Raw genomic sequence first — 20,128 nt, 5'->3', positions numbered from 1 at the left:
CATGAGTGGGACTTGTCTTTCATTTACCTTACATGGCCTTAGGCTCCTTTCTTATCCGGGCAGGGTGGATGTGTAGTACTTCTCCACACACGGCCCACATACGCGTTCATGGGCCTACTATTAGGATCGCATAACAACACATACACTCGATCAAGATGAACACAAAGAACAGGAGAGAGAAAATTCAAGGAGGAATATTGGCTAAAGGTTTTATTGATGATCTCAGGTATGTACAACAATAGAGCGATCCTAATAGTAGGCCCATGAGTGGGACTTGTCTTTCATTTACCTTACATGGCCTTAGGCTCCTTTCTTATCCGGGCAGGGTGGATGTGTAGTACTTCTCCACACACGGCCCACATACGCATTCATGGGCCTACTATTAGGATCGCATAACAACACATACACTCGATCAAGATGAACACAAAGAATAGGAGAGAGAAAATTCAAGGAGGAATATTGGCTAAAGGTTTTATTGATGATTTCAGGTATCTACAACAATAGAGCAAAGAATGAAGAAAATATATTTTGAAAGCACTATCTAATGGGTATATATATGGTTTCCATTTACTAAATATAGGTTTAACAGATTTAACCACCTACGAGATATAATCTACCAAATTTTTACGAAATATCCACCATATATATCTCTACCAGATTTTTACAAAATATCTACCATATACATCTTTATCAGATCTTTACTATAAATAGGCATCAAGCTCCATATCCCAACAATCTCCCATTTGGAGACTGATCCAATCAACCAAGAATTTCTTCTCAATCTGCACCATACCAATTGAGGTTTTGCACAACCTCATCTTTCTAACATCAACACATTTCGTCAACATGTTTGTTGCATTCTTTACACCCTCTATCTTCTCCAAACACATCACCATCTTCCACTAACCTTTGAGTGAAATGGTATCACCTTCTGTGTTTTGCCTTTGAATGATAGATCGGGTTCCTCACCAATTGCATGACACTCTAATTATCTACCTAAAGAATCTTCTCGTGCTGCTTCTTGCCTAATTCTTCTAGATAGTCTGTCATCCATATCATCTCCTTTCCAGCTTCAGCTATTGTCACGTACTTAGCATCAGTAGATGAAAGAGCAACGCATTTCTGAAGCCTAGACATCCATCATCCATGGCTTGCTCCCACTTGGTTATATCCTCCAACTGTGGGATCTCATCAAAGGGCTATGGCTCCCCTTCATCAGTCAGCAACAGATAATGTGATGAAGGTGAATACCTATTTGGTACTTTGATAGTCCTGGATGATCTTCTCAACATCTGTTCAGGTGTCACTTGCTCCACTTCTGGTTCCTCAACAACAGTCTCAGAAGTTTCTTGAGTATCTGCAACAACATCACCCTGTGAATTGTTTTGCAACTCAACCTCAACTTCCACTTGCTTAGTTGTCTCGGAACCTTTCTTCAATTCTCTGACAGTCTTTGTGAAGCTAACTCGTTTCTATTTTCTCATAACACAGTTCTCACAAGGACTCATCAACAGATTTCAGACTTTCCAGAACTTCTTTCGCTGCCAGCATCTTCATTCCTTTAACGCTTGTATGTCCAAGTCTATTGTGCCATGGACTTGAATTGGAAGCACTCAGCAACAACAACTATGTTTATACACCCTGTAGTGGTGTATAGGGTTCTAGATTTTGTGCCACGAGCTACCACCATAACACCCTTCACAATCTTCCACAAACTCTTCCCAAACTCTGTTGCATAACCTGTGCTATCCAACTGACCAATAAATATCAGGTTCTTCTTGAGACCAGGAATGTATCTGACATCCTTTAATGTCCATCGATTTCCTGCCGCAGTTTTTATGCACACATTCCCTTTTCCTTCAATTTCTAAATCTTTGTTGTCAGCAAGATACACCTTGAAATTTTCAGACTTGAATTCTGAAACAACTCTTTATTTGGAGACAAATGAAAAGATGCACCTGAATACAAAATCCAGGATTCAATCGGACTGTCCACGCTGAGGATTAGAGCATCCTCAATGTCTTTTGTTGAATTTACCGAATCATCATCCTCTAATTTATGATTCTGCTTTCTCTTTGTATAATCTGCTCGAAAGTGACCTTTTTCTCCACAACTCCAACACTTTGCGTTTGGCTTGTTTGGAGATTTTTCCCGGTTCTTTGATTTTGATTGCGCATTGTTTGGGCCCTTCGATTTGCTTCTTCCCCTTTGGTCAACATTGAGAGCACCACCAGATGAATCTTTAATTTCTCGTTTGCGAATACTTTCGCTGAGAATTACTTCTCAAATTTCATTGAACTTCAGCTTCTCAGATCCTCGGGAGCTGCTGATCGCGGCAACAACAGTATCCCACTACTCGAGTAAAGATGACATCAAAATAAATGCCTTAATTTCATCTTCGAAATTAATTTCCACCGAACTCTGTTGATTTACAATCATATTGGATTCGTTTATGTGATTAACAATAAATCCATTTTCAGACATTTGTAGATTGAACAATCTCCGCATCAAATACACCGTGTTCATAGTCGACGGTTCTTCGTACATATTCGACAACACCTTCAATAGGTCCGACGTCGTCTTCTCCTTGATGATATTGAACGCCACGTTTTTGGACAGTATCAATCGGATCGACCTTAAGGCTCGATGATCCTTGAGCTTCCACTGCTCCGTGGTCATGGTATCCGGCTTCACCCCCAATAGGGGTTTGTGAAGATCTTTCTGATACAGTCAATCTTCCATCTGTATCTTCTAGAAACTTTCCAATTCCAATCTTTGAACTTTCCATCTTCACAGATCATGGTGAATCTCGCCTCGTTTTGATACAAGTTGTTAGGATCGCACAACAACTCACACACTCGATCAAGATGAACACAAAGAAAAGGAGAGAGAAAATTCAAGGAGGAGTATTGGTTAAAGGTTTCATTGATGACTTCAGGTATGTACAAACAACAAAGAATACATAGAATGAAGAAAGTACATTTTGAAAGCACTGCCTAATGGGGTATATATATGGTTTATGTTTACCAAATATACATAGTCGAGCTGCGAGGAAAAACGGAGCCGAGTTGACGTTACGTACGTGTGCAGGCCGAGCCGCGTCTGCGCGCATGTGTGAGCCGAAAGACGCAGCTGCTTGTTTTGGGCTGACGCCTACAATTGGGCCGAAATAGAGTCGTCTGGGCTGAGCGATGTGGGCTGGACCGTGTTCGCGGGTATATGGAGAAACCAAACCCGAACCGTCACTTTTCCTTCCTTACTCTAGAACAATTCGAAAACCCTAACTACGATCACCCTTTTTCGATTCTGACAAGATCGACGTCCTTACGTTCGTTCTTGCTGCCGTTTTGTTTGTCCCTCCTTGCTATGCAACACCACGATGTTAGTTCACTCTTATCCAAGAAAACTCACTGAAAACTCGAAACCTCGTTTCATTTTCCAATTTCTCACTTCAAACCCTTCTGTCTTTCTCTCACAGGTGCAACAGTGACAATCAATGGAAAAGAACGACTATTTAGATACCCTAGGGTTTAAGAGTGGGGAACTCAAGGAAATAATACGTGATTTCCTGTGTCATTCAATATTACTTTTTTTTTTTTTTTTTTGAAACTCGTATCGTTACATTTGCACTATTCTTAATATTAATTTTTGCTTTACCCTTATGAATATGTTCTCTGCGAAGTGAACCATTTTATTATTGGACATTCTATTAGGAATCCCAGACAACAATGGTATGATATTATCCACTTTGAGCATAAGTTCTCGTGACTTTATTTTTGGTTTCCCTAAGAGGCCTTAAAACCAATAAAAATGTATTCCTTATGATATGAACCACAACCAAGGAATTTCCATACCTCAAGGTCTAATTACAAGGACGAGAGCCAAGAAGCTAGAAACCTTGTACACTTATATTCAAGCTATGGTGAGCTCATCAAAGGAAATTCTAGAAGACGTTGGAGACCTCCCTTATATGTTGTGCAAAGTTGAGCTTCAAGAAAGAGATGCATTAAATGCACCTTAAGTTGCATTTAATGAACTCAACTAAATGTATGGAACTAGTTCAAGGATGACTAATAAGCACATTTCATTCATTGTACTATTTAATTATAATTTAAATATTTGTTTGTCATATTTAAGCTAGTTTTTAATATAGGAGTTAAGGTTATATTGTAACCTATATAGATTACCATATTCCACCATTAACTAGCCATTTTAATATGGAGGTTATGAGTATTTCTCATTTTTCTTTGATTAGAAATTCCTTAGCTCTCAACAAAGCTAAAAAAATAGGAATTCTATTCTTTTTAATTCCAAAATGTGATGTCCCTAATAAAAAAAAGAAGACTTTATATAACCTTTACAACCTTTACAACCTTAACCTATGTGACACATTATTCCCAAATTAAATTTGCTAGTAAATGAGAAATATCCATAACCTCCCTATTAAAATGGCTAGTTAATGGTGGAATATGGTAACTTAGGTAGGTTACAATATAACCTTAACTTCTATATTAAAAACTAGCTTAAATATGACAAACAAATATCTAAATTATAATTAAAATAATGCAATGAATGGAATGTGCTTATTAATCATCCTTGGACGAGTTCATTAAATGCAACTTAAAGTGTATTTAATGCATCTCTTTCTTGAAGCTCAACTTTGCACAACATATAAGGGAGGTCTCTAACGTCTTCTAGAATTTCCTTTGATGAGCTCACCATAGCTTGGATGTAAGTGTACAAGGTTTGTTGTAGCTTCTTTGCTCTCGTCCTTGTAATGGTATGAAAATTCCTTGTTCTTCATATCACCTTACTTATAAATTCATGATTTTCCCCTTAATTAGCCAATGTGGGACTCATCCCAACAATTCTCGACAATCCTCCTCTCAAACAAAGTACACCATAGAGCCTCCTCTGAGGCCTATAGAGCTCTCAAACAACCCCCCCTTAATCAAGACTTGACTCCTTCTTTGGAGCCCTTGAATAAAGTACACCTTTTGTTCCACACTTGAGTCACTTTTGACTATATTTTCGAGGCTCACAAATGCTATACACATGAGGATTCTATTGACATGACTAAGTTAAGGGCATGACTTTGATACCATGTTAGGAACCACATACTTCAATAATGGTATGATATTGTCCACTTTGAGCATAAGCTCTCATGACTTTGTTTTTTGTTTCTTCAAATTACTAGATATCAATGGAGATGTATTCCTTACTTATATACTCGTGATTTTTCCTTAATTAGCCAAATGAGACTCCCAACAATCCTCCATGAATTCCACAAATTCCTTTGACACCCCCCCCCCGCTAAGAATTAATATATCTATTACTAGCTTGCACTGGATAGATTTATGTACAATATTGACGACACAACTTCAACGTTAAGGCATGACTTTGACGGTAGCTATGAAGACTATGAATAAATTTGGTCTAGGTGGATTATTGGTAGCCATGAAGTGTAACAACCCGTTTTTCAATGTCTTGAATCACAGATCACGTTTTGCAATGTCTTGAGTCACAGATCACCATGTAGACTCCATGGTAAAAAGGGTGGCAAAAATTTTCTTTTGTAAACGGGAGACACAAGAAAATTTAAAATTTAAATATGCATGGAAGATTGACATAAGATTAATACAAAATCGTATACACGGAGTCAATTCAAAATAGTTTATCATCATGGTTCGTGTGTATAACTAGGTTCCAAATGGATATTTATTACCATGCTACCATGATGACTAGGTTCCAAGTTATTTATTTATAACTAGGTTCCAAATAAATAGACTTACTACCATGCTACCAAATAAATATCTAACTTGATTAACTAGGTTTGTCATCATGGTTCCAAATGAATATCCAACTTGTTTATCACAATGCTTCCTAATGAATTTTGCCCATTATCCTAATCGACCCCTACAATTATTACTTAAAATAAGCCATGTGTAATGGATGTTGAATTTCCATTTGTTGGGACGTAGGCCATTGAATTTGCATGGTGTTATTTATGTACACTTTAATTTAGCATGTATACTTCACTTTTTTTTTTTTTTTCTTCTTCATGTGCTCTATTTTTTTTTAAAAAAATATTTGTTTAGGAATATAACACTCTATATAGCTGATTAATAAAATCAAGATATTATTTTAGGAAAACCCTGAATCAAAACATATAGAACTACGATGAACCACTATTACTGTAATTTTTGTCATATAAAATAATGTTCAACTGCTTGGGTTGTGTCTGAATGTTAATACCCTCTGCTGCCTTTGTCATTAATGAGGATCGACATTTCCTGTCATGCAGACCCTTCTTTAGTTTTACCTTCCTTAGTACGTCTTGTCTACTCGTCAAATGATAAAGGTCTAGCTTCAGCCGAGGAGGCTCTCGTTGGGGTGCTCAAGTGTCATAATCAGAACATTGGAGCGATTTTTGTGCTACTTGACTGTGTTAGGTATTTTGCTTAACTACCTCTGTTCCCTCTCCCCAATAAATGAGAAGATGCACAAACTTTTGTTCATTTTTTATCAACTTATTGGTTGTTAAGATCAAACTGGGATTTAAATGGGAGAATAATTTTCTTTATCGAGAATTTTGCGTACAGTGGGAAAGAAATCCTGGTTCCATATTGTTCTGGTCTAACTTTCTTGTCATTTTTCTTTGTTCGAGAATGAGACTAAAATTGACGTTAGTGGGTCTCTCTTTTTATTTGGCACACATAACTAAAAGCAAAGCAAGTATCAGGTTCAGTATGAAATTAGTAAATAAGTTGCTCCTATTGCCTATTTATTATAATAATAATAATAATAATAATAATAATAATAATAATAATAATAATAATAATACTAAGAATAAGTTGCCTAGCCAACTATTGTTACATTCGCTTGTCTATAGGTTTGCTTTTATCAGGAGGTTTTCCTTGAGATTCCACGGGTGTAGAAGACGTTTTAAGTCCTGTCATTCCATTTTCCCTTGGGTACCTAAGGTGCACATTCCTTGGTATACAATTGTATAATTGTGGGACAGCCTATCCAGCTAAACCGCGGGGGCATTGAAATATGCTGTTGGAAGTGTAGAGATGGACTCTGGTGCTTTCCAAATAAATTTTTATTGAACATCTATTTGCTTGATTTGAAGATTTCAGATTTAGAGAATTATTTTCTTTGAGTAGGTGTTGTGATTACCCTTTCTTTTTCTTCCCTTCTTTTTCGATTTATTCTGAGAGGCCTTTCAATTTGCATGTTTTCATGGATATCCCAATATGTTACCTAGTACTATTTTCTAGAGGGCCTCACATTAGAATCTCTCTTTTACACTAAAGGTTTGAGAGGAATCAATGATCTTCCATTCACTGTATCTAGGCAAGTGTACAAGGGTAAAGTAAAATAACAATAAAGGAAAATATGTCCAAGTTACTTTTACAATAATACAACAATGATATCTGCCCCTCGAGTTAGGAGAATATGTGTGAGTTATGTCAAACATGTTCGAGGGATAATCTATACGTGCTCCGCTTAATGCTTGACATATCCTTTGGACACCTAACCTTATTGCATTTTATCATGTAGAAATTGATAGTAAACCTTAATGTAATTAGTCTGCACATGAAATATTTGATTAGATGCGATATGAAGAGCTCCTTGATTATCACACCACAATTTGGTTGGTGTTAAGATATCAAATCCCAATTCAATAAGAAGTTAGATAAGTACCCTCTCCTCTCTTCTCTCCTTTCCTCCTTTCATCCCTCTAGATTTTGTCTCCATTCATTGCTGAAGTCTAGGTCCATCTTGCGCAAAGTGCGTCTTGAGTCACGGTGGCCCCATGGAAGGGCCCTAGGGTAATACTCATAAGTTTGGAGGAGCAGTTTTTGCTCTAAACGATGACCGTACTACAAACATATCTACCTACTAAGCTCTAATCAATGGATTCTCTTTAGTGGTGCGGGGCAACATCTACCTATTCCTAAGATCAGTAAACTACCTGTCACTGTGCCTTTTCAGGCTGGAATAGTAACTACCTGTTGCTTTGCCTTTTAAGGCTAGAACAATAAAACTATTTGTCACTACGCCACTTAGGTTGGAATAGTAAAAAAAAAACCATGACTCTCCCCACTAGGCACCACCGATAATATTTCAATAGTATACCCACTGTGACTCCTGAATCTTTTGAGGGTGACAACTTAGCCATGTGTAACAAGTAGACCCTAACCTCTGTTGGCTAGTTCACAAATAGGGGTTGCGCCCTATCCGTCCCTACAAGGTACCTGGTCAACTAGAGGAGGCTATGGAACTCATGGCTAGGTGTTAGGACAAAAATACGTGAAACAGTAACTCATAGTCCATGGAAATCATAACTAGTACTCTATGACACATAGCGATAGTCCAACTCATAATTGGGCAATATCAAACTTTCTAAACCCTAAATCATGCATAAAAAATGTATAAAGGCATACAACATGCTCATCATGCTCATTAAGTGATAAGAATCCAACCTCTACATACTGGAAAGCATAAAAGTCTAATGGTCTATCAGAGTTCACAAATCATGCGTGCAAAAGCTATATAACTATAAATGGGACTAAGTTGTAAACGGTTCATATTATCTAAGCACAATTATCATAAGACTAAGTCAAACTAGACTCCTAACACAATACTCAATCATTGCCCTCAATCTTAATGGACTCCTACAAGTATTTCTTACAAACTTGTTCCATATGGTTACTTAATTGTAGACTTCCCGAGCTTGTTTCGAGTTTTCGAGAATATTCCAAATTTCTTCAAATTCTTCAATATGCCTTAAATTAAGTTGAAAAAATAAAACTAGTGAAAATGGTTGACTAGCTTCAAATTCGTTAAAAGAGAAGGTTGAGAAACTAACCGTTGACTGTACGGTCATCTTCTCCCGTTTGCGTGCACATCATTTTGCTTTCTTTCATTCTTTTCTTTTTTCCTTTTTTTATTTTTTTATTTTCTTAAAATTCCAGGTGTTACCATCAATGAGTTCAAACTCTATTTTATTTGTCTTCTAACACAACATTTCGATTTCTAATGAGCTATTTCTGCACTTGATCATACAGTCTATTACCAAACTCACCTTTCCCATATCCTATAGCCAAGGAACACGCATGATTTTGTCTTTCCAAGGAACACGCATGATTTTGTCTTTGTATCGAGCTTTGATCTCTAATCTTTAGGAAGATGAACAAAAGTTTTTCTGCTAAAGACATACAGTTGATTGCAAGACATATCCTTGTTTGACCAAATTCTATTTCAAACTTCGAATCCCAAAGGAGCATACGGTGTGAGATTTTAAACATGTACAATTGGGCCTAATGCTTCATCTCAAAATGATCTGGTAACTGTGACTGTGAAAGCAACCATCTCTCTCAAGTCTCAACTGGTGTTCTGTTCATTCCCTCAGCTATCCTTTTTAACTTACGAGTTTTTGGAGGTGTCTTATGATGTCAATATCACCATCCCTGCAATACTCATCTAAAGGTCAACAATACTCACCCCCATTTCGAGTCCTATTACACTTTAACTTCGGATTCTCTTTCCACAGGGGCATGAAATTGCTTAAACACTTCCAACACAATCGATCATTAGTCTTCAAGATACAAGCCCAATATGATGAAGTGCTTTTGTTATCATTGTACCACACACATCGTTTGTTTTCTTGAATGTCAAGATGCCTTAAAGGAAACTCTTATTTTCTTTCGTACCAAACAATGCACATATCTTTTAAGAGGTTCATTTTTTGTGGCAGGAAGATAATTTTTTTTTTTTTTTTTTTTTTTTTTTGGCTAGAATCATTAAACCCTTCTTATTAATGTGACTGAGTCTCTTGGTATAGCATCCAAGTATTTGTTTCGTCCGCAGGAGAAACTCGAAGATTCACTTCTGAATGATTTTCCAGTATTTTCTTGCATTATTAGCTGATGACCATCATTTGTTTTATAAAGGTCAAGCTGCTGCCAGCAATGAATGAAAAAACTAATGTAGTACTGAGTTATAGGCATGTCTTCCTGTGGAAGATCACTAAATTTTCCTTTCGCTTTGAAAGTTACCAAGTATTTTCAAGACTTGAAACTGTCTCTGGTAGGGAAAATAGTTTTTTCATATTTCATTGGTCTTGGAATTGATAATTGATTAACTATGTCTTCACAAAGTTGTTCTCGACTTTCTTGTGTATACAATATGGTTGGGCATGTAGTTTTTGGTTGTCTTAGAGCTTCTCCCATGTAGTTGTCTTTGCTTCGACAGTACTTATGTAAAATGACAACCTGTGACTGTCGCATAGAATTCTTTCCTCTAACTTTGTGACTTATGACTAGAAACACTACATAAAGTTACTGTGAGGATTGGTGAACTTCCAGAATTAGAGGATACTTCCTCTCGTTGATTTTGACCCTCAGCAACCATCTTGATTCAGTTGCTTTGTGATCTTATCACAAGCAATAATACCTGAGGGAAAATTTATGGTAGAAAAATTACATTTTTGGTCCATGAGGTCTGAATTTTGTTGTATTTGGGTCCCGTTCGTCACTCTATGAAGCACATACATGCTAATATAGGAGAGGAATGAGTGTCGAACACAGATTGGTTTGGACACGCTTCAGACAAGTGTCCGACATACGAAATTGTGTCCCTTTTTTTAATTATTTTTTATTTTTTAACTCTGGACATGCCATAGACATGCGCCAAACTTGGTTGGCGGTAGATGACGACCCAAAGACGATCAACGGTGAAGCCTATTGATGTGGGAGGAAGATCAAAAGATGGTGGGGAGAGATGGAGGAAAAGGAGAATCAAGGGGGGAGAGATGGAGGAAAAGGAGAATCAAGGGGGGAGGGTAATTACAGCTGATTGGGGGNGGGGGGGGGGGGGGGGGGACCGAAGGTAGAAATAAGGGCAGGAAATAGGCTTTTAGGGTTGGGTTTTTTCATTTAATTACAAACTTTTTTATATTTCTTAATTTGGGGGCTTTTAATGGTTACTTTTGCATGTTTAGCTTTGTCTTTATTGGGTTTAAGTGGGCTCATTAGCTTATTAGATTTTAGGAACATCTAAATTTTAAACGATTGTGTAGGTTCAATGGCCAATTAAATTTTCATTCAATGTTTTTTTAAAATTATTTTAAATAGTTTGCATTAAAAAAAAAACTGAAGTATTGTTGGTTTTTTTAATATTTTTCTAAAAACAATATAAAAAAATAGTGTGTCCCCAACGTATTTGAATCCTACATTTTCTAGAAATTGGTAGGTCGTCGTGTCGGTGTTTTGCCCTGTCCATATCCCATGTCTTTGTCCATGCTTCATAGTCGTCAGTTTTCCCTTTATAGCTGATAGAAGTTGACTTGTCACTTTTTTTTTTTTTTTTTTTTTTTTTTTTTTTTTTTTTTTTTGTAAAAAATAACCTCTTAATTTTTAAATTGTTAATATGCTCAATATTTTTTTATTCTACTTTTTTCTCTATTCTCTTATTCCTCTCCCTCCCATCCATGGCCCTCCTCTTCCTTTCTTTTCTTTTTTTTCCCCTTCTCTTCATGTATGTTTTGAAAGAAAATATGATTCTCCCTCTCCCTCGCTTCAAATCTGAGGCGAGGGAGCCTCCCTCACTTCAGTCAAATTGTTAGTATTTTATTATCTTCATTTTTATTGTGAAGAAAGGAAGACTGGAATGGAGCAGAAGAAATAAAAAAGAAGAAAGCGAAGGAAAAAAAGTTTGAGGTGGAGGCGGTAGCATCCATGGATGGAATAGTTAGAAGGATGGGAGGAGGGAGAAAGAAGGAAAAAGAAGAGAGAAATTTTTAGAAAATAATATTATTTTTTTAATAAAAATGAAGTGCCCACATCAGTGTCAGTTTGTTACAGTAATGGAAAACTGATGGCAGGGACAAAAATGATTGAGTTTGAAAATTCTGGGACCAAAATGATACTAAATCCAAACCACAAGGATCAAAAGTGTTGTTTTCCCATTTCTAGCTATGGTAACTAAAAACGAAGGATGGTGTAAATAAGGAAACAAAAGCAGATCCAATCGTTAACAAAAATAAGCCAGGTTCTTCTTTTCGTTTGGAGAAGTATACACCTTACTGTCCCTTTGTCTTCTGGGCTCTCTTTCTCTCATCTTCTTTTCTTTCATTTTTCCCATGATAGTCCAGTTTCTCATACAAAAAAGAAAAAGAGAATAATTTCTCTTGTTTCCCTGTGCAGTGATTTTGGCCTAAATGCAGCTCTTTCAAATACTGGGGGTAAAGGTCAAGGTATGTTTTTAACATTTGCTGCAGATGCATGACATTTCTCTTTTTCTTGGTATTGTGTTATGTTCTCCACATACGTACATGGCCTACATGGAAGGTTTTGATTTATGTAACTCATATATCTTTCATAACAAATCATCAGTTTTTATATATCTACATTTCTTTAGCTACTTGGATATCTTTTTCTGCAATTGTTTGGGCTGATTATTTGGTTAGCTTTCAAGTCATTTATTCTAATCCTCTGATCACTCGTAATCTTCATTTGTTTGAACAACTATTTCCTACATAAAAAAATTTGGGGAGGGAAAATTGGACAGTCGTTTGAGCAGAAACCATGCAATTGATTTTTGAAACTCATTGCCCCATTTATCTATTTTTTTACTTCTACGTTATTTTAAATTTCAAAGGATGGAACTCTAATTCCTCCCAGAATAAACTTTTGCGTATCCTAGTTTACGTGCAGTCATCTATTTCATTCAAATCGTTTGAGCAGAACTTTATTTTGTTGATCGTGCTGGTCTGGCAATTACCATAGTTTATGAATTGGCAAATATATATCTCTTCTACTACTCCACGAGTCAACAAAGTTTGAGTTTGAATGATCACGTGGGTACTAAGTTATGGAATTGATTCATGCCTTTTGGCTTGCAACTTCCATGTATGATACTTGTATCTTACATAGAGCTTTTTTCAGGATCAAGGTTGCAAAGTGATCGAGTGCTCAGCTTAATTCCTAAATGGTCTCACAGTGTAAGTTTTATGGGAAAACAACTCTGTGTGCCTGTGTGTGGATTGTCTGCTGAACCCTTGTTTACTGGAAAACATAACAGAAAGTGCTGATTTTGTTACTCTTTTCTATGACCCCTGCTTGTGCCAATGCATGCTGGTCTCTGTTCCATTTATTTATTTATTTTTGCTTCCTTGGGTTAGTACTTTTAAAGTTGGAAGGAAATGCATGTTGATATTGGTGGCATTTTTTTAACAAAAAACAAATTTTTTTTATTGAATAAATGAAAAGAGATTAAAGCACAAGGGAGAGATAGAGAGCAATATGGAACACAATAAGAATATTTATAGAAACTCTATAAAGGAAAAAAAAAAAAAAAAATCGTACAACAAAAAAACACTGAGCAAAGAAAACGCTCAAAACAAAGAGAGACTTGCAAACATAAGATCCTGTAAAACCAAGCACAACAAAAATTGTAGGAATTTGTTTGGATTATTTTTTAAAAGATAATTCTCGTGGCTATTAGGAAGAAGTTTACATCCTATATGGTCTTGAAAATGGGTCTTGAGGGAATAAATGTTTCAAACTTTTTGCTCAGAATTAATCTAAATTGAAACCCTTCTATTTGATTGTTAAGATACTCCCAAAAATGAAATTATTGACCAATGAAGGTACAATATCACCATTTTTTTTCAGTAAAATATCAAAGTGAATGATTTAATAGAAATAATTGCTTTACTAATTGCATGCTGGAAATAATTGCCTTGAATAACTAAAGAATTATATTTGAATGTACAAAAAAAGAAAAAAGAAAAAAGAAAAAAAAAAAGTGAACCAAAAATTAAGCATTGCTACCTTGCTATTACAAGTATAGGAAACCCTTGTGGACAAGAAGATAAAAAAAACTACCAGTTTGTACTTTAAATCATGTAAATAAATAAAAAAAAAGAATATTCTTTGGTGTTGAGCGAATTGCATGTATCGAGATTTAAAAAAGAACTTAGCTTAATCAAGTGAATTTTATTATATTCTTATATTTACGGTTACTAGATACCATAGAGAGAGGCACATTACAGGATTTGTATGCTTCTAGCCAGAAGATTATTGAAAAGGGGAGCATATGGGTTGGTTTGAATTATTACCTCACACCCATTCTATCTTTTCACCTTGGTTGATCGTACTTCATAGTAGGCATAATTGACGACTTACCATTATGGGTTCATAGAAAGTAGAAGCAAACTCAATTTCACGATATCATCATGGGTTCAAAGAAAGGAGAAGCAAACTCAATTTCGTGATGGGTCTCAAAGAAACAACATGCATGGTATTTCGTAGCTTTCCAAAAGTGTTATAAGATGGAATGAATGTTAATTTAGGGGCAGGAAGATGTACTTGCACATATGATTCATATTCGATCAAGTCAGGAGATGTTTATGTAGTAGAACAAATTTAGGAGGTGTCTATATGACATAAGATTGAATTTGAAAGAAGTGAATATGAAAATCCATGGTTTCTTAAGAAATTTGTTTGATTGGGAGTTGCAGTGGACCAAATTGATCAAGGTCTATGATTCCATGAGATCGAATAATTCCAGTGATGTTTCAAGTGGAAACTGGACAAAACAGGGGAGTAGAAAGTCAAATAAACCATTACAGCTCTTCAACCTCGGCTTAACTCCCCTGATCATGATGTTTGTAAACTAATTTCACAAGGAAATAATCTGAAAAAGACATTTTCTTTTGGACAATGACTCCTTAACAGCATCGAAACGAACTAGAAATGACCAAAAAAGAAATCCTCAGCTCTTACTTTCCCTCCCAAGTTTGTGTGATGTGTATTAGCAATGAGATAACAATCATGATGCTTCTCTTTTTTCCTTCTTGTTTTGCAATTTTTTTCTTGTTTGTATGAAAAATATGCAGTATCTTCCAGTTGGTTTTCTCATTTGTTGTTAATAAGTCTGCATCATCTGTCTGAAGAGAAATAATGGGTTGGTTGATTGTTTCGTAATTCCTCAGGTTCAAGATTGGAAGTTCTTGATAGGATCGTTGATTGATAAGATGTTTGCAGAACCATCTAATGCAGTTCTCGTTAGATTCCTGAGTATTATAAACGAGCACTTGGTGAAAGCTACTGATGTGATCCTAAAGCGTATCTTGTCGTATGTGAAAGGACAGAAAGAGTACGTAACCTCCTACAATCCTTACTTCACACCCTTTAGTCTTCCTTTAACGAAAATAGAAAATTTAGTATCATAATTTTGTCTGGTTGAAACCTTTATTCTAAAATATCTCTGAGAAGAAATTCCACTCTGCAAGTCCTATATTTTTGTAATTACAAAATTTTCTCTCATTGGAATTTAAGTATATATTTTTTGTAATTCTTCCTTTGGGGTTTTCCCCTCCTTTTGTAATTTTTCTATTAAAAAAAAAAAAAAAAAAAGGATCTGTTAAGTCTTGGGCTTTCTCCACGTCTAGCTTGATGATTATTAGAAATGAAAGGATTCCCATGCCATTCTGCTTTTTATCTTTATGTTTTTCTTCCTTTTGTGTGGGGATAGGAGAGAGAATCATTTTTAAAATTGTTAGTTTTGATATAATTTTAATTTAGGTTAAAATACCATTTTAGTTCCTACGCTTTGGGTTCCATCCATTCTAGTCTATGTACTTTATTTGTCCAAATTTAGTCCGTATACTTTCAGCAAATCTTAAATTTAGCCATTCAAAAGTTATTTTTTTATCAAAATTAGTAAAAGAACAATAATTTTCCTGCAAGACACTAGGACTATTTTTTTAAAGATTTATAAAGGGAATTTTATTAGAGATTATTTTTTATAAAAAAGATCAACAATAAACTAACCATAGGGACTAATTTTGAGATTTATTAAAAGTGCATAGACTAAAATTGGACATTGAAAGTACTGGTACTAAAATAGAATGAAACTCAAGTATACCAAAATAATATTTGAACTTTAAATTCACCGAACTCATTACTTTAAGCTTTTGAGTTGATTAGTGATTAAATATGGTATTGAGTTGATTTGTGATAAAATAAGAACTAGTATTTGTTTTTCAAGTAGTGTAGTATGCCAAATCTTTGGACTTCTTTCGCAGGCAGGGTTTGTTCCATTGGGAGTGTTCTGTTAAAAATCTATACTTTCTATTATGCACTCACATTTCTAATTTTGATTTTCAAGTGTTTCACATGGTCCTGGATTGTTCGACTTTAAAAACAGAGGAGCTTAGGATCTATCTTGCTAAACCTTTTTTTTTTTTTTTTTTTTTTTTTTTTTTTGTTTGGGAAGATTTTATTGTTAAATAATAAATAGACAAAAATAATAATAAACCATACATTTGGCATCTTTGGTGCTTTTTGGTTACGTTATAGACTATTAGAGTTAATTTGAAGGAAGATTTTGCAAGGTTTCAGTTTAGAGGAAATGTACGGACATGTTGGATTTTCCATTGTTTTTAATTCAATTCACTTTGTATTTATTTTCTCAATAGGATCTCTTGTCCACTCCTTTTCATACAATCTCATACACAAAGATACAAACACATATTCCCTTATTTCTTACTAAAGAAGAGAGAGACATACCTCAATATTTTTAAATTGAATTGTATGCAAAGTAGCTTAACGGTTCTATTTTGAATGGCTTTATAAACATCCACCTTATTTATTTTCAATTTTAAACTCATGAAATATAGTTTTTTATAAGAGAAGGGAAACAATTTCCATTGATGAATGAAAAAAAAGGAGCTTATAGGCTCTCAACCAAAAGGTTAATTACAGTAAAGAACTCCAATTAGAGATCAAAGAAGATAGGCTATAATTTTTCAGTGGGTGAGTATTTTCACACCAATACATAGCATGAAAAAAAAAAAAAAAAAAAAAAAAAAAAGAAATCAACCCATGGAGTATAGTTAACGAGTACTGAGTAACTTTACTACATTTTCTTTGTGATAGGATTGATGAAAGCTTCTACACTAAACGGGGGAGCCAAAATGTAGATATCTCTCCAAGTGTGCAGCAATCTCTATTTGAGCGTCTTTGTCCACTACTTGTTATCAGGATGCTTCCCCTTGAAGTTTTTAATGACCTGAGTATGTCTGTCATGTATGGGCAGCTTCCTAACCGAACAATTATTAATGGTATGTTGTAGTATTTATGTTTGTTCTTTTTTCTACTTCCTTGTGTACTAATTGAGTTTAAGGTTCGTTAAATTTAGATTATTTACCAAATATTATTTATTCATTCAATTTTCTAGAACGCCAAATAATTATTTAGATGAGTATAAGTCTGATATTGCATAATTAAATTTCATCTGACATCTCTAGCCTACCTATGCTACAAAATTTTCAGCTCAAGTAATGAGGATTCCGTTTAACCTTAACCTATATATATATTATTTGGATAATTTCAGGTCTTGATAAAATTAAGAATTCAGTTTAGGCATCGGTTGTGAGTCCTCCAAGATTAACAATTGGGCATCCTTAAACCTTGTCATACTTCCAAGCCGGCTTCGTTTTGGAATCCCATCTTAGATAAGGTCGAAAAACGTCTCTTGTTCAGTTTGGGTTTAGTATTCCTGTATCCATTAATAAGAGTTTGGAGAATGTTATAAATACTTTTTCCAGGAGGGTGTAAGGAAGGATAGATGTCCCCGTTTTATTTGTTGGGAGGTGAGGTAAGATCAATTGGCCATGGAGAGCTAGGCAATGCAATTTGAGACTTCTTAACGAGGTCCTATTGGCTGAATGGGTATGGCATTTTCTATTAGAGCCAAACAACACTCGATGGCATAAGCTAATTGTCAGCAAACACGTCTCTCACTCTTTTGAGTGTGCCTCATTTGGGATTTAAAGGCACATTCAGAGTTCCCTTGGAAACTATCTTTTTCTAGGTGCTCTAGTCTTCCCTTAAATGGTTTGTTGAGTTGGGAAGATAGGTGGTTGGTGGATGACCCCCTTACTATCTTATTCCTTCATCTATACCACCTCTCTTAGTTGAGATTGTATCGTAAGCCTTCAACCATTTTGTGTTTGGAAAATTCTTATTTGTGTTTAATTTCAATTTTCATTGTCCTCCTTTTAATAGGGAGTCATTCGACATATTTACACTTCTTTTTTTGGGAGACTTCCATCTTCACTTGGATAGTAGAGATACTAATTTTCAGGTTCCCTAATCCCACTGAAGGGTTTTCTTCCCACAGTTTCCATCTCCTTTGGGTATCCATCATACCGTTAGAAATCCTTTTTTCCTCATCTTATGATGGCAAAATTCTCAAGAAAGTTAAGTTTTTGCTTGAAAAGTCTTACATGGGAGAGTCAAGATTAGGACCATATTCAGAGTCATTCTTCCTTCGTGATGTAGCCACATTGATGTATTCTTTGTCAGGTGCATGGGGATTTGTGTTGTATCTTTTGAAGATGTACGTTTGCTATCTCAATCTGGAACTCTTTCTTGGAGACATTTGGTGTTTGCTTGTCTTGTAATAGCGACCGTTGTCTTATGATTGAGGAAGTTTTTCATCTGGCTTTTCTTGATAAGGGTTAAATTCTCTTGCATGCTAGTCCAAAAAAGAGGTTGGATGACTATCTTGATGAAGGCTTTGATTCTTTGTGTGGAGAATGAGGATTGTTAGTCTTTTCCTAACGAAGTGTGTCACGGTCATTCATCTTCAACCGTGCGGTATCGTGATCTTGAATGCTCACGACAAGCCTTAAGGGAAATTCAAACCCCATTCACATTTTTCGCCTGATTTTGTGGCTTCATCGGACCGTCGGTGAGGTTCGCCTTTGCCAATTGAACACAACTCGTGTAGAATCCAAGCTTGTTCAGCCATACACGTCATTTGTGCGTGCATGTTCTATCGTTGCAACACAACAATGTCGAATCTTATTGTCATCTTGGTTCCCAACAGCACGACCCATGTATCGTGATGTCGTTCCATGTTTCGGGACACATCGGCCATCTTGACCTGCTTGGACACATCCATTGGGAATTGACTCATGTGTCGATCATCTCATCGGGACATCCTGAACATCCATTCATCTGGGTTCTCTCGAGCATCGAACTCTCCCGTACCCATGCTAAACCATTTACGACATTTGTTCCAAATAGCGGGTGCATAATCCAACCTCATATACATGGGCTAGGGCATAATACCAACACACCTATGTCGTCCGGTACTTTCCTTGAAAGACCTTCTCAAAGGAAGACACATGAGACGCTCGTCTCGTGATGCTTGCCCACGCTGTGACACATACATGTGCTATAGGATAGCTTGCTTAGGCCATAGAGCCCGGGAGTGGTAGAGAGCCATCACCATGCCTCCCCATCATTTCCAATCCTTCTCGGGTAGACGTCATTTTGGCAAGCTGACATACGACCTCGTGCATAGTCCGTCAAGTATTCGTTTGACACCAAATTTGGGGAGCTTTTATCTTTCATATCGTTAGATTTCATTTTCGAGTCGCATGCCGAAACTCATCAAAATACCGACTTTGGAGGTTATGGCTCAAAGCCTTACTCGACCCTCTTCGAGCTTGTCCTCAACACTCGTGTCACCTAGTTCTCCCGTACTTTGCGTTTGCCTTGACTTAGCTTCAATGCACACTCTTGGTGTGTTGGATGATGCACCGTTCTCCTCGGTCACATCATGACACTCTTCAATATTTGCCCAAACATGGCTGGATCGGTGCCACTTGAGAGTCACCCCTCCCTTGTTTGTCTTGACATGTGAGGGTTACGACCTATTTTCTCTCGGTGAAGTTGTGACACTGCGAATGGGTGTCTAATGGAAGTCCAAAGGTCCCTTTTCCTTATTATCCAGATGAACTGAGCTTGCCTGATTATTCTGCACAAGCTGTTGGCATCTCGGGTTTCTGTCAACCCTAAAGACAAGTTTGTTGACTCAAGCTCCAAAAGGGTTAGAAGCTCTTAGAAGTGGAAAGATTCATTCCTTTTTGGATTTTTTGCAGCTGGTTTGCTTTTCTGTTTGGATGGTTCTCGGAGAGGTTCTTCAGTTGTCTTCTTAGTTGCTTGGTCTCGTTAGTTCGTTGGTGGTTTTTTTTTTTTTTTTTTAATAAATATTTTAAATTAACTTTATTATTTATTATTATCATTATTTTTTATCT

General features: G+C 36.1%; 1 protein-coding gene across 1 annotated transcript in view; it reads left to right on the top strand.

Annotated features, from left to right (window-relative positions):
- Positions 1-20,128, top strand: part of LOC111435467 — a 33,703-nt gene that overhangs the window by 7,921 nt on the left and 5,654 nt on the right. Inside the window, exons 12-16 of the mRNA XM_023072840.1 lie at positions 6,305-6,452; positions 12,216-12,265; positions 12,957-13,012; positions 15,008-15,171; positions 16,956-17,140. Coding sequence (XP_022928608.1) covers positions 6,305-6,452; positions 12,216-12,265; positions 12,957-13,012; positions 15,008-15,171; positions 16,956-17,140 — 603 coding nt within the window. The remainder of the gene's footprint in view (positions 1-6,304; positions 6,453-12,215; positions 12,266-12,956; positions 13,013-15,007; positions 15,172-16,955; positions 17,141-20,128) is intronic.

This window comes from Cucurbita moschata, unplaced genomic scaffold (genome assembly GCF_002738365.1).
Source record: "Cucurbita moschata cultivar Rifu unplaced genomic scaffold, Cmos_1.0 Cmo_Scf00049, whole genome shotgun sequence".
Classification (NCBI taxonomy): Eukaryota; Viridiplantae; Streptophyta; class Magnoliopsida; order Cucurbitales; family Cucurbitaceae; genus Cucurbita; species Cucurbita moschata.
This window is presented reverse-complemented; position numbering and strand designations above follow the sequence as displayed.